Genomic DNA, 15972 nt, shown 5'->3' on the forward strand with positions numbered 1-15972 from the left:
CTTCCCCACTCCCGTAAAGACGCCAACAGGTGCCACACGTCCCTCGACCTAAGTGTCCCAAGGGCACGATGAAGGTCACAACGAAGTGGGGGATCGCTCCGAGGGCCGCGCCAGGGCCTCCCCCGCTACAGCCTCCAGAACCCGGCCTCCGTTCCACAGGCGACCGGGCAAGCCATTCACCTTGCGACTGACTCGCTCCTCCCCGACGCTTCCTTTGTCTCCGCGTCCCAAATCTCGCGCGACCGGGCGGCAAATCCCGCGAGCTCCGAACCAGGGCCGGGGCTGCAGCTCTCGCGGTGTTTGCACGCGCCGCTTCCTTCTCGCCAGTCCCGTCCGCCTTCCTCCCGCTTCTGCCCGCGGGGCCTCCCCTCCTCTCCCCGCCGCCCCCGCCCCGCAGGGAGAGCATGGTCTCCGGCGATGGACGCCCCAAGTGCAGGTCAGTTTCCGGCCCCCGCCTCGGGGCTGGCGCCGGGGTCCCCGACTCTCTCGGCTCGAGTCGTTCGCCCGGGGCCCGCGAGGGCCAAGCCTCTCGGCCGCCGTCTCGGCTGCTGCTCTTGACCCGCGCCCGCCGCCACCTGGCAGATGCTGCTGGCCACCCGCGGGCCCCCGCGCCGCTCCGTACATCAGGTCGCCATAGGCCCTCCGCCGTCCCCCTTCTCCTCGCCCCTCTCCCTGATTGTCAGAGCGGAGGCCGCGCGCTTGTCTCTCCTCGCACCTAGTTGTTTCTTCCGCTGTCCAGCCGGGAGCCCCTCCTCTCGTTGCCTCTCGAAGCAGAGTGAGGGCCGGTCAAGGCCGAGCACTTAATTAATCAGTCAATTCCCAGCCCTGATGGCAGCGCTGGGTTGCCTCCCCTGCCCTCTTTCACTTAACCTGTCTAAAACAAACAAACAAACAAACGAAAAACACTGTGTAATGGGAAAGTCTTTCTTTTCCCAGACCAAGGCCCCAGCAGTGCTGATGGCCCAGCCCACCGACCTCAGTGACTCTACACAAAAGACCCGAGGCTTCTTTCCCTCCTGGGTGTCTGTCCCTCTGCCTCTTAGAATGTGAGGAGCTGGCCCCAATCCGATGAGACCCCTGGGCCTTGGCCACTGACTGTGTACTTCAGCTTCAATTGTGCACAACCAGGAAATGTCGCTTTTCTGAAGAACCTCCTAATTTACCTAGGTGCTATTCGTTTTTTATTCCCCACTCCTTAAGACACAAGTCTTAGAAATGGAAGAACCTTTGTTTAGTTTTGGTTTTAGGTTGATTTTGTTAATGACGTTGAATGCTCTGGGGAGCCCAGGAGGTACAGTGGTTACTTGTAGGGCTGCTAACCACAGGGTCCACAGTTCAAAACCACTAGCCATTCATGAGAAAAAAGACAAAGCTTTCTACTCACTTGAAGAGTTGTAGGCTTGGGACTGCTCAGGGGCGGTTCTGTCTTCTATAGGGTTTCAGAGTCAGAATTGACCTTGATGGCTTTTGAGTTTGGTTTTTTGGTTATTGAATATTCTTGTTTTTTTTCTAACCAAATTCTAAAACGAGTTCTCAAATTGTTCAATGTATGCTTACTCAACTTTTAGAACATGTCTTTCCAAAATATACCTATATATCATTTACATTCTTCTTGTTCCCTTCTAGGCCTCCCCTCCCCAGAAGTTAATTATCTTACAAATTTTTAACAGCAGAGACATGGCTAAGCACTGTATGATTCCATATGGTCTCCACTAGCCAAATGTGGCTTTCTAGATTGGTTGAAATAAATGGAATTCTTCCATTGCACTAGCCCATAGGCCCCTGACTTTATTTGGCTTACTGCCTTCTTTTCAGAAAACAGAGTACTCAGCCCTTGCAGTTAAAAGCTTTTGATCTATTGCTCATAATCCTGGATAAAGTGTAGATATCAGCTTCTGCAGCACCTCTCTGCACGCCTTTGGGAAACCCGGCTCTAGCTACATTTCAAGGGCTCAGTAGGCTTGTGTGTATTGACAGCCAGATGTAGAGCCTTCCTCCATTTCAGAAAAGTCTTACCAAAGTTGGTTTGAAGCTATTTCCACTTTGAATAAAATATTCTGTAGCTGTATCTAATGAAAGCTTTTTTTTCCATCCCCAGGATGCCCTTTTGAGTACCTTGTTGAAACATTAAAGGACAGTTCGCATAAATTCTTCAATATACCTAAACTTGGAGGCACCAAGTATGGTAATGTTGCTTTTAATTTACTCTTGGTTTGTTCTTAGCTTGTTTCTAGTAATGTATGTGTTGAGCTCAGCCAAAGAGATTTTACATTTGGTTATACCCTGTTGTGAGAGATACTTACCTACACTTCTCTCATATTTGAAAAACTCTTAATGCAACTTTTTTTGAGGCAGACATAAGTCCATGCCTTAACCTCTTTTGGAAATCTGTGAATTAAGCAATATTTTTCCCCCCAAAAAACGTATAATGTGATTTCTTAAAAACCTGCTGATGATATTCTGTAGCTATTATGTGTCTATTTCAATTTTTCAAATGACAGTGCTATAATTATTCTTTATCTGCCATCCTTTGAATAGGAACCAACAGGGCCCACTGAATTTTTTTTTTTTAACAATTTATTGGGGCTGATACAATAGGGCCCACTGAATTTAGTTGTTCTGTAGTACCACGTTTGGTTTTAGAGTACTGAGCAGGGAGGGCGCTCTGTGGCACTGTTGGTTAGGTTAGCAACTGTGGTTGCTAGCCACAAGGTGAGTGGCTTAAAAAACAACCACTGCGCAGAGTGGACCAGATGGCTGATCCCACTATGAGACACGACATCTCTCGCTGACCCATGGCCCTACGGGGACAACACTAGCCTGGTCTGACCCTGTAGCACCGAGGCAAAACACTAAAGGCGAGCGGCAGAGCAACGGGGGTTAGCAGAGCAGGGAGCTCCCAAGTGAGTGCAAAGGATAGACTCTGGGGCCAGAGTGTGACACCCCATTGGACTTGACTGGAGGACAGGCCTAGAGGTCAAAAATCAGACCTTGATCTATTTACAGGTTGTTCCTTTTTAAAAATATTTTTTTTCGTTTTTTTTTTAATTCTTCTCTGGGTCATTGGTTTTTCTGTTTTGTCATCGTTGTGTTCTCTTTTGTCGCTTTGTCTTGCTGTGCCTTGTGTTTTTGGTGCATATTATTATCTCTGCAGATCTATCTAGAGAACCTAGGCTGGATGAACAGTCTGGAGGAGAAAACAACGGGACCAATGGTTTCGGGGGGCACATGGGAGAGGGGGAGGCGGGTGAAAGGAGGTGGTGTTGACCAACCAGGGACAAAGGAGCAACAAGTGATCCAAAAATAGTGGCAAGGTGGGTGTGAGAAGCCTGGTAAGGGCAATGTAACCGAGATAAATTACTGAAACCCAAATGAAGGCTGAGTATGACAGTGGGACAAGAGGGAAGTAAAAGGAAATAGAGGAAAGAAATAGGCAAAGGGTATCTATAGAGGTCTAAACAAAGGCATGTACATATGTAAATTTATATAGGATGGTGGGGAAATAGATCTATGTGCATATATTTATAGGTTTAGTATTAAGGCAGCAGATGACATTGGACCTCCACTCAAGTACTTCAATGCAAGAACACTTTGTTCTATTAAATTGGCAGTCCATGATGCACACCTTCCTGACACAATCGCCAAAGACAAATGTGTGCATAAGCAAATGTGAGAAAAGCTGATGGAGCCCGGCTATCAAAAGATAAAGTGTTTGGGGTCTTAAAGGCTTGAAGATAAACAAGTGGCCATCTAGCAACAAAGTCCACATGGAAGAAGCACACCAGCCTGTGTGACCACGAGGTGTCAAAGGAATCAGGTATCAGGCTTCAAAGAACAAAAAAATCATATTGTAAGTGAGGGTGAGTGCAGAGTGGAGACCCAAAGCCCATCTGTAGGTAGCTGGACACCCCTTACAGAAAGGTCGTGGGGAGGAGATGAGCCAGTCAGGGTGTAGGGTATCAACGATGAAACATACAACTTTCCTCTAGTTCCTAAATGCTCCCTTCCCCACCCCACTATCTTGATCCCAATTCTGCCTTACAAATCTGGCTAGACCAGAGGAAGTACACTGGTACAGATGGGAACTGGAAACAGGGAATCCAGAACAGATGACCCCTTCAGGACCAGTGATGAGAGTGGTGATACCTGGAGGGTGGAGGGAAGATGGGTTAGAAAGGGGGAACCGATTACAAGAGTCTACATATAACCTCCTCCTTGGGGGACAGACAACAGAAAAGTAGGTCAAGGGAGACATTAGACAGTGTAAGATAGGACAAAATAATTATAAATTATTGGGTTCATGAGGGAGTGGGGAGCAGGGAGGAGGGGGAAAATGAGCTGATAAAGGGCTCAAGTAGAAAGCAAATGTTTTGAGAAATGATGGCAGCAAATGTACGAATGTGCTGGACACAATTGATGTATGTATGGATTATCATACAAATAGTACGAGCCCCCAATAAAATGATTTTTTTTTAAAAAGATCAAGCTGCTCCCTTACAAACTTACACTCTGCTATATTTAGAGTTGTTATGAATCGGAATTGACTTGGTGGCAGTGGGATTCAGGAGTTTTATTTGATAGAACTGAATGTGGTTTGGTTTTGGTTTAGAGCAGGTTTGCCCTGACTGGCCCTCTGGCACTTGTGCTGAGCACTGGATGAGTGAGTCTCTGGTCTTAGCTGAGTGTGTGTTTGGCATTGAGTGAAAGTCGTGGCTTTATTGACAGTTGACTTGACTTTCTCAACCACATCACTGAAAGGAAGATTACTTAGGAGAGTAATTATTCTTTTTGGACTACAGGGGAAATTATACAATAAGATTAGCAAAATTTATTGCAGCCAATTGTAGGGTGAGCTTTTGTCCCTCCTTGTACATTTAAAGAGGAATTTAAAAATTATTTTCCTGTAGATTTTAAAGGATTTAAATGTTCTAGATTGCCATAACAGTATTTTCCTCTGCATTATGACAAGCATTGGGTATCTTGAATTCTCTTAGAAGATCCCAGTCTTATCATTCGATTACCATTTAAAAAGAAACAGTTCACCACAATCAGAGCAATAGCCCTTGTATGTTTAGTTTCAGTGCTTTGTAGTTTATTGTTAAAAGAACTGGGCCATTCTCTAGTGCCTTATGTCTTTCATCCACTTTCGTTTTATTAATTTGGAAGGGAACAGTGAAATTGATTATTGCCTTTTCCTTCTCCAGATATCTAGGGATTCTAGCTATAAGGGTTTTTTTTTTTAATCCAGAATTTGTGGCATAATGAATTAAAACCATGTAAGTAAGAGGCTGTTTTAAAATCTGATTACAGTTACTCTTTGGATAAATGTGGAGTGTGCCAGTTTGACAGGGGCCTGTCTTTCACAAATGCAGCGACTCCAGTAGGAAACAGCCATAGGCAAATGGTCCTGTAAAATGCCTAGAAGGAAAATGATTAATCATGGGAAAAAATAAATGAGCTCTGATGAGGAAAAGGCTATTGGGGCATCTGTACCTGCCAGGGGTTCCAGCGTGCCCGGGTTTTCTTAACCACGATAAATGCAATAGTAGAATACCTGTTCATACAAACGCCTTCAAAACAGATTTGGGCTATATTTTCTGTGGGATCACTACATGGAGTCTATCCTAGAGTGATTACTGGGATGTGAGGAGATGATTAGAAATTATTTGTCATTAGGTTCTTAGTAACTACTGGTGAGAAAATCAGTTGGAGAAAAGCCGCTTGTTGCCTTCCTTATTGATCATCAGAACAATAATCCTTGACGACTGTGCCGGAGAGGCAGATTGACACCGTCCGGCATGTGCTGCTTCTGAGGTTGCCGCGGTCTTCTCTGCCTGTATCTCGAATTCTGGAGCCCAGGCTTGTGGTGTGTAACTGTTAACAAAGGACATGTGCTCCAACATCCCTCCAAGTTGGGAAGAAAGATACTCAAGCCTCACTATTTCTGTCCCCAAGCTAACTCTATCAAGAATGCCTTCAGCTGCAAAAGAAAAAAAAAATCATTTAGCAAGTGCCTAATAAGTAGGGGATTATTTTCTCACAGGACTCAGCTTCCCCCCACCCACCCACCCAATTGCTCTTAATCTTGTGGTTGCAAAAGCACTGCTGTGCCCCTGAACACTGGCCTGCTCCTGGCAGCTGCCCGAGCCAAGAAGGAAGGGAAGGAGTTGTTGTCTCTTATCTCCTTGACTAAAATGTCCCTAGCCTCTGTGAGCTTCTGAAAGGCTGGCAGATGGGAGTATTCTGCTTCCCAGCCTTGAAAGTAGAGGAAGCCAAGAGAGAAGTGATTGGGGATGGGTGGCCTCTCTGTCTCTTTGGCCATACCGTCTTTTCCTTTACTAAAATGATCTCACAAAGTATTTATCATCGGGAGAGGGACATACCTGGTTGGAGCACACGGGAGCAGATGAAGGGAGATGAGGAGAGAGTGGGGCACATCCTGGCCCACCAGGTTTTGAGGGCAGTGTTCCCGATTAGAGCAGCCAGTCCACAGAGAGGACCACATGGCCGGCCCCACTATGAGACACGATGTCCCTCACTGACCCATAGCCCTACAGGGGACAACACGAGAGACACAGTGTGGGAATTGTACCCGATCTGATCCCGCCACACCCAGGCAAAACACTAAGGGGGTGCAACAGAACAGCAAGGGAACAGAGCGGCGAGGTCCCCAGGGAATGCTTAAGGTGGGCTTTGGGACCAGGGCTTGGTGCCCCAACAGACTGGACTGGAAAATACTCCTAAAGGCCAACAAACAGTCCTTGAACTACAAAATAAATTATCATTATAAGACTGACTAACTTTACTGAGCATAATGTTCTCTAATTTTGTCCATGTCTTAGGGTGTTTGACAGACTTGTCATTGTTTTTAAGGCTGCATAGTCTTCGATTCTAAAAATGTACCAGAGCTCATCCATTCCCTTCGCCGGAGGCTTTGATTGTTTCCATGTTTTGCTGTTGCGTTAACTGCTGCAGTCAGCATAGGTGTGCGTATGTCTGCGTTTTGTTCTGTATTTCTTTAAGGTATAGACCAGTCGAAGGAGTGCGGGATCAGTTGGCACTCACATTTATTTAAGGAAGCACCATACTGATTTCCACAGTGGTTGTACAATTCTACAATCCCACTAGCAATGTCTGAATGTTCCGGTCTCCCCAGTGTTTATTAGTTCCCGGTTTGGTTTTGTTTTTTGTAATTTTGCTGAGTCTAGGCGTGAAGTGATATCTCAGTTTTGTTAAGTTGTAGTTGTATGGCCAGTGAACGCAAGCATTTCTTGATGATTGTTAGCCACTGTTTGTCATCTTTAATAAATTGTGTGTTCATGTCTTGTGCCTGTTGTGTGTGTGTGCACGTGCGCCATTTTTTGATTGGGTTATTTGTAATTCGGCTGCTATTATAAATGGAGTCTGTCTTTAGATCAAATAAATGCACTTCCCCTGCTTTCAGCTGCCACTCTTTCTGCTTCCCACGGTTCTGTGCAAGGTTTCTTTCAGGAAGTGAATGTCCTGAAATCTCTCAGCCATCGCCCGTTCACCAGAGGGCCACTCACAGACATCTGGCTCATTTTGATCTTTGAATGAAGTTTTGCTAAGTCTCCTCAGTAGATATTGGAGTTTGTACTTTTCTTTTCTTTTCCCCTCATTTTTTTAAAAGTCATTTTATTGGGGACTCATACCATTCTTATCACAATCCATGCATACTTCCAGAGTGTAAGCACATATATACATTTGTTGCCGTTATCATTCTGAAAACACCTGCCTCCTACTTGAGCCCTTCATATCGGCTGCTCATTTCCCCTCCCCCCCACTCCCCCACTACCTCATGAAACCTTCATAATTCATAAATTATTATTTTGTCATGTTACTCTGCCCACCGTCTTCCCCCGCCCTCTTCTCAGCCATCTATACCCCAGGGAGGAGGCCATATACAGATTCTTGTAATTGGTTCCCTCTTCCCACCCCACATTCCCTCCACCTTCCAGCCTTCGCCACTCTCACCACTGGTCCTGAGGGGTCATCTATCTGTCCTGGATTCCCTGTGTTTCCAGTTGCTCTAAGTACTATATATTCTCTGGTATAGCCAGATTTGTAAGGTAGAATTGGGATCATGATAGTAGGGGGGGCGGGGAGAAGCATTTAAGAACTAGAGGAAAATTATTTTTCATCGTTGCTACCCTGACTGGTTCATCTCCTCCCCACAACACTTCAGTAAGGGGGTGTCCGGTTGCCTACTGATGAGCTTTGAGTCTCCACTCTGCACTCACCCACATTTACAATGATATTTTTTTGTTCTTTGATGCTTGATACCTGATCCCTTCAACAGCTCGTGGTCACACAGGCTGGTGTGCTTCTTCCATGTGGGCTTTGTTGCTTCTGAACTAGATGGCCACTTGTGTATCTTCAAGCCTTTAAGACCCCAGATGCTCTATCTTTTGATAGCCAGGCATCATCAGCTTTCTTCACCACATTTGCTTATGCAAATGTTTGTCTTCAGTGATCCTATCAGGAAGGTGGACATCCACTGATAGGATTTTTAGTTCTTTGATGTCTGATAACTGGTCCCTTCTATACCTCGTGGTCTGACAGGCTGGTGTGCTTCTTCCATGTGGGCTCTGATGCTTCTCAGCTAGATGTACTTGTTTTCAAGGAGGGTAGAGACCATTGGGACTGGGCAGCACGGGGCTGCTTTCTGGAGGAACCTGCCCTGACTGAGGTTTAAATAGAAGGGATGGTGGAGGACAGTTCGTGCCTGGGAGATTAGAATGAGAAGCATAATGGACACATGGAGGACACTTGACTGGGAGGGAAGATGGGAAAAGATTGGCTTGGCCGGAAGGAAGCATGTATTGTAAATAGTGGCTACTCTTGGGTAATAGGAACTCCAGCGATTAGAAAGCCCTCAGCTCCCTTTTCATCTGGAGTGGCCTCAGTTGCCTTTTTAATCTCTCCTGAAGATCCTCAGCATTTGGTCTGCTGTTACTTTTTAGTGTCCAGTATTTTTTTCACCACAGGACCTCTCAGTTCTGTAGTAGAGCCAGCACCAACTTATCCAAATCCTGCCTGTGAGTCTCTGGAAGAGAAAATTTTGTTTGCTTTTTAAAGAGAGTTTTTGTTTTTAACAGTAAACCCCATCCACAAGGCAGGTTTATTTATTTTGCCTTTTTTCCCCCTGCTTTCTTTTATTAATACATTATTTTATTGGGGGCTCTTACAGCTTTTATAACAATCCATTACATCAATTGTATCAAACACATTGGTACATATATTGCCATCATAAATTTGAGAACATTTTCTTTCTGCTTGAGCCCTTGGTATCCGCTCCTCTTTTTCCCCTAAAGAGTGTTTTATGGCTGATAGGCTATCCAAACAGAGTTGAGATTCACAGAATGACATCTTCCCCTGTGATTGTCTATAAGTCTCTCTTGTATATCACACTCAGTTTGGTTTCTGAGTTGGGAGCAGGTGTTCTGGAGAAAGACACCGCTATTGCCCAGCTTCTGAGCGTGGTATGTTTAGCCCACAAACTTGGAACTGAGGTTACCAACTTTTCTCTCTTATTAAACACGGCTACTCTCTATGCGTTTGTATTGAAAATTTTATGATGATTTTTTGAAAGTCAGTTCAGCACATATACTTAAAAAAAATTTTTGTTCTATTCTGTCTGTTCCAGTCTTCATTCTTGAATCCAAGCAACAGAAACTCAATCATCTCAGGATTGGAGGGGAGGGGGGATTGGGGGGTGTCTTATAACCGTTTCCAGGCATCCAAAGATAAGGAAGCAGGGCTTAGTCAGTCCATCCCAGTTTGATCTCCACTGAGTGGTTGCCTTTCCACCTCTGATAGACTGAAGGGAGAGGAAATCCAGGGAACGAATGTCTAAACCCCAAGCTGCTCTCTCTTTTTTTTTTTTAACTCTTTAACAATTTATTGGGGCTCATACAATTCTTATCACAGTTCATACATATACATACATCAATTGTATAAAGCACATCTGTACAGTCTTTGCCCTAATCATTTTTTTCTCCTCTTTTCTTTTTTTACATTTTATTAGGGACTCATACAACTCTTATCACAATCCATACATATACATACATCAATTGTTTAAAGCACATCCATACATTCCCTGCCCCAATCATTCTCAAGGCATTTGCTCTCCACTTAAGCCCCCTGCATCAGGTCCTCTTTTTTTTCCCCCTCCCTCCCCATCCCCCCCTCCCTCATGTGCCCTTGGTAATTTATACATCGTTATTTTGTCATATCTTGCCCTATCCGGAGTCTCCCTTCCCCCCTTCTCTGCTGTCCCTCTCCCAGGGAAGAGGTCACATGTGGATCCTTATAATCAGTTCCCCCTTTCCAACCCACTCACCCTCCACTCTCCCAGTATCACCCCTCACACCCTTGGTCCTGAAGGTATCATCCACCCTGGATTCCCTGTACCTCCAGCCCTCATATGTACCAGTGTACAGCCTCTGTCCTATCCAGCCCTGCAAGGTAGAATTCGGATCATGGTAGTTGGGGGGAGGAAGCATCCAGGATCTGGGGGAAAGCTGTGTTCTTCATCGGTAGTACCTCACACCCTAATTAACCCATCTCCTCTCCTAAACCCCTCTATGAGGGGATCTCCATTGGCCGACGCTTGGGCCTTGGGTCTCCACTCTGCACTTCCCCCTTCATTTAATATGATATATATACATATATATATACACATACATACACACACTTATATCTTTTTTTTTTTTTGCATGATGCCTTATACCTGGTCCCTTGGGCACCTCGTGATCGCACTGGCCGGTGTGCTTCTTCCATGTGGGCTTATTTGCTTCTGAGCTAGATGGCCGCTTGTTCACCTTCAAGCCTTTAAGACCCCAGACACTATCTCTTTTGATAGCCGGGCACCATCAGCTTTCTTCACCACATTTGCTTATGCACCCATTTGTCTTCAGCGATCCTATCATGGAGGTGTGCAGTCAATGATATGATTTTTTTTCTTTGATGCCTGGTAACTGATCCCTTTGGGACCACTCGATCACACAGGCTGGTGTGTTCTTCCATGTGGACTTTGTTGCTTCTGAGCTAGATGGCCGCTTGTTTATCTTCAAGCCTTTAAAACCCCAGTCACTATCTCTTGATAGCCGGGCACCATCAGCTTTCTTCACCACATTTACTTGTTCACCCACTTTGGCTCCAGCCGTTGTGTTGGGAGAGTGAGCATCATAGAGTTCCAATTTAATAAAAGAAGGTATTCATGCATTGAGGGAGTGTTTGAGTAGAGGCCCAAGGTCCTTCTGCCACCTTTATACTTGACCTATAAATATAGACACATAGATCTATTTCCCCATCCTCATATATATATTTGCATGTACATGTCTTTGTCTAGACCTCCATGAATGCCCTTTGACTCCTAGCTCTTTCCTCCATCTACCTTGACTTTCCTCCTGCCCTACTACCATGCTTCGTCGCCACCTGGGCTAGAGTATACCTCTTCTCTAAGCAACCTTACCCTTGATCATTTCCCACCAGGCCTGCCACTCCCCCTTCTCTACCATTTGGGGTCCCATGTTTTTCCCTTGTCCCTGGGTTTGTTAACACCACCTCCTTACCCCCCTTACCCTCCCACCCCAAGTCCAGTCGTTCCCCCCCCCCCCCCCCCCGAACTGTCGGTCCCATTGTTTTTCCTCCAGATAGTTCATCCAGCCTGTCCTATTCAGACAGACCTGTGGAGACACTAACATGCACGAAAACAAGACAGAGGAAAACAAAGCAACAGTATACAACCAGACAACAAAACAACAAAAACAAACCACTGACAAAGAACAGAACAAAACAGTTCACAAGAGAAAAGCCAAGCTGCTCTCTTGATCACTTCAAGACTGCCTCCTCTCTTTTTCTTTTAATGCCTACTCCATTCTTCTATCTGGACAGCTCACTCTGCTTATTCATTTCTTGTCAGCCAATGTGGCCACCACTGCTGGCCATTCTCTCTGCTCACCAGCCAGAAAGATTGTCCCTTTAGGGGACTTTTCCACCTTCTGTGTTAACCTAGTTTGGCTGGGCTTGTCTGCTGTCTGTTGTTGGTCCAGTTACCTGGCTGGAAAGGACAGGAGGAGCTTTTAAAATTTCCTCTCTGCCAGGAACTCTGGGCAAGTTCTCTGGAAAGTGTAGGGCAGGGATTGAAATTCTTTGCTTGTAATGTGCCTACAGGAGCCCTGTGGTGGCCCAGTGGCTAAAGTGCTTAGCTGCCAAGCACAAGTTTAGCAGTTTGAACCCACCAGCTGATTCATGGGAGAAAGAGGAGACTTTCTACTCCTGTAAAGATTTATAGCCTTGGAAACCCCCAGGGGCAGTTCTGTTCTGCCCTATAGAGTTTCTGTGAATGAGAATGGACTCCGTGGCATCCCTGAGTTTTTTCTTTTGCTGCCTAATGTTATAAGGATTGTCTGTACCTAACAGGATCCCAGTCCCGTCCACAGCCAGAAGTACTCCCCGACCCGAGTCTTTTTTTTTTTAATCTGCTTTTGACGCTGCCCCTTTTGGTTGCAAGGTACTGAAAGACCCTACAAGTTCAGATGAGAGAAGGAGTTACTGTGATGACATGTGGCTGTATCTTACAGAAGAGGAAGCTCGCATTTTACCTGCACGGCTTCTCTTCCTTCCTCCAGATGCTTGCAGGCAGCCTCTGTCTCTAAATAAACAACAGTGATCACCATCTGAGTGCAGATCCCTGAGAGAAGCATCCAGTGGGCCCAGTGGTCATTTTCCCGCCAGGCTGTTGCCAGGGGCTATTAGGCTAACCAGTAGTGTCAGCTTACGTGCTTACCAGAATTGAACGAGAATGCCCTTAATCAACAATGGATATGATTTTTTTTCAACTTTGTCATTGAGTGGGGAAAAAATTCGTAAGCAGTAATATTTTCTCTCTGCCTTCTTAGCCTATCTCAGTGATAATTTGTGGGGAGAAAACAATGCAAAGTTCCTTTCCTGGAAGTCAGTCTGTTTCAGATTACACATGTTGGATAGAAGTAAGATCTTGATTTTAGTAAGATAGACGTCAGGTCTGACTCAGCAGCCCCACGCACCACATGATTCAATACTGTCTAGTCCTGTATCGTCCACAGAACCAGTGCTGTACTTGACTCCATTGTTGCAGGTACTGATTCAGCCCATGTCTGACAGGCTTCCTCTTCCTCACTGACCTGCTATCTCACCAAGGATGTACTTTGACTCTTGTGTTGTTTGTTTTAATATTTTTCAGCTTAATTTTGTCTGATGAGTATTTGATGATCTATCTGTTCCTATAGTCAATGGAATCATGTTCTGTTAATGATCTTGAGCTTCTCCATGGTTTCTTTCACAGATGTAGTCAATTTTATTCTTGTGAATTACATCCAGTGAAGTCCACTGGTATAGTTACAGTTTTTGTTGCTGGGGGAAAAAAAGTATTGGTGGTGGTGTTGCTTTTGAAAAATTGTCATAAAATGTCGTGTCGTTCTGTCACCTTAGCCATCTAGTGATCCTTCTGTTTTCGACGTTCACATTTCACCAGTAATTATCAATACATCTTTATTGCATGTTTGATCAATTTCACATGGCAGAAGTAGGTGAAAATCTCCCATTTCCGCATCGTTGACATTGGTGTGTACAATTGAAATGCAGTTGTACTAACTGGTCTTCCTGTGTAAATATATAGATATTATGACATTGTTTTACTTGTTAGATTTGGAAATGTTCTTTTAATGATGAGTGCAGCCCAATTCCTCATTAATTTGTCATTTCTCATTTCTGATATAGTAGACGATACAATTTCCCAATTCAAAATGGCCAATACCAATCAGTCCATATCAGTTTACTAACTGCCCAAGATATCAATCTTTATGGGGTCCATTCACTTTTTGATGACTTCCAGTTTTTTTCCTTTTCCAATTTTCCTTACCCATTCCAGTTGCCAGTGCTGTCTGCAGCTGCTCCTCAGGTCTTGAAACCACGGCACACCAGCAAGTGAGGCTCCTCGGAGCTTTCCGCCAGCCACGTGGTTAAGGTCCGCGCTTCTCTGGCGGTGTGTGAGTGCTCTCAGCCCCAGGCACTGCATCTGAAGATGTTCCGCTCCTTTTCATAAGCTTCTCGTTGCCAGGTCATATTTAGAAGTAGGTCACCGGGTCCGACTTCCAAGTTTTAGTCTGGAAACAGCACTGAAGTGTGTCCTCCAAAGGTGACTGGATGTGGTGGCAAAGCCTCCAGCACCCCAGTGCTTCAGAGTGACAGGTGCATGTAGAGTAAGATTGGGCGCCAGGTCTTTCAGAATTCTAGGCAACTGAGATCACACGAGGAGCCTGGGTGGTGTGTCAGGCGAGCAGTGGACTGTGAACTAGAAAGTCACCACTTCCCACGCTGCTCCGTGGGAGGACGAGGACGCATCTATTCCTGTCAAGTTTTACAGCCTTGGGATCCCTGTGGTGGTAGCTATGAGCTGGGATTGCCTTGGTGGCAGTGGTTTTTTTGTTTGTTTGTTTGGGGATTACAGGACCTTTTAGGACAGTTTTACAATCTTTTCTCCAGGAAGTTTATTTTACTAGGGACTAAATCAGAAGGAGCCATTCAGGACTATTTCTGTTTCCCGTGGAAATTTGCACTGTTGCCCATGTGGTAGAGGACTCTGGTAGAGCTTGCCATGGGCGTTTTTCAGTTAAAGCTCTGACTAATTGAAAGTATTCTCATAATAAGCAGATGCATTATTCGTTGATCCTCCAGAAAGTCAGCCATCAAAATGCCTTGGATATTCCCCCAAATTGTTTCCATGACCTTTGCTTCTGACCTGTCCACTTTTGCTTCAATTGGATCACTGCACTTCTTGGTACCCATAGTTTCGATTTTGTTTTGTCTTAAGGATCGTGCAGGAAGAGCCTGTTTCATTTCCTGTTACAATTCTGCAAAGACATGCTTGAGGATCTTGATTCCCACTTGTTGAAAGACTCCATTTAAAGTTTTCCTCTTGTTTGCAGTAGATTTGAACTCAGTCGTTTGGTTCACATCCATTAAATGATTTTCCACTGAGTAATTGATAAAAACATAACTGTTAGTATCGGCTTGGTGCAAAAATGTGGTAACACAAATTATCCTGCTTTCTCTGTTGTTTTTTAATTACCTTTGCTTAGAAGATTACTCTCGAGATTCATAGAATTCTAGAAGTTACTGGTTAGAAGAGATAAAAGTATCCCTAACCAATTTCCTATTTGGTGCAGGAGTCTCAACAACACTTTAGTTCACATTTATTGAATACTTACAACTTTCCAGCCAAATAAAGCTGGTGGGTTTGAACTGCTGGCCTTGAGGTTCACAGTCCACCTCTCAATGCTGCCAGTGCTCACTGTAGCCTTCGTCACAATATGGGAGCACAGGACATCTCCATCAACCAATGCGTGGATATGCGAGATGTGGTTCAGTCTGTGCTTTGGAATGTTACTCTACCTTTTATAAAGAAGAACGAAGTCCTCAAACACGCTACAACATAGGTAAGCTCGAAAACGTGCTGCGTGACATAAGTCTGCTGCAAAAGGACAAATGTCGTGTGATCCCACTTGTATGAAATAATAAAATTAAGAGTTGGCACATTGTATAGAGACCAGAGATGATAGTGTTTACCAGGAGGGGAAGGGAGAGTCCTTCATTGCTGATGGTACCCTGAGCTGCTATTAAGGGTGGTGGGAGATTTTGGAAATGGATAGTGATGCTGGATACACAACATGATGAAAGTAATGTCACTGAATAGTACATGTTAAAAAAAAGTTGAAATGACACATTTTATTGTATACACACACAGACGGGGGGTGCCCCCCCAAAAAATGTTTAAAGGCTCCACTGGGCAGAGCTTTCATATTATACGTTTTCCCTGCTAGGTGAGCAAGAATGGAATCTCAGGTTTGACAAATATATTAAGTATAATGGAGATTACGTTGAAGGTGACAATGGGGGGGGGTTGTT

The 15972-nt window shown here is 44.9% G+C and overlaps 1 protein-coding gene across 1 annotated transcript in view; it reads left to right on the plus strand.

Annotated features, from left to right (window-relative positions):
- The first annotated feature begins 287 nt into the window (after positions 1-287).
- Positions 288-15972, plus strand: part of IREB2 (iron responsive element binding protein 2) — a 55037-nt gene continuing 39352 nt past the window's right edge. The window contains exons 1-2 of the mRNA XM_075535967.1: positions 288-436; positions 2099-2185. Of these exons, the coding sequence (XP_075392082.1) occupies positions 418-436; positions 2099-2185 (106 nt within the window). The 5' untranslated portion in view covers positions 288-417. The remainder of the gene's footprint in view (positions 437-2098; positions 2186-15972) is intronic.

Source organism: Tenrec ecaudatus, chromosome 17 (genome assembly GCF_050624435.1).
Source record: "Tenrec ecaudatus isolate mTenEca1 chromosome 17, mTenEca1.hap1, whole genome shotgun sequence".
Lineage (NCBI taxonomy): Eukaryota > Metazoa > Chordata > Mammalia > Afrosoricida > Tenrecidae > Tenrec > Tenrec ecaudatus.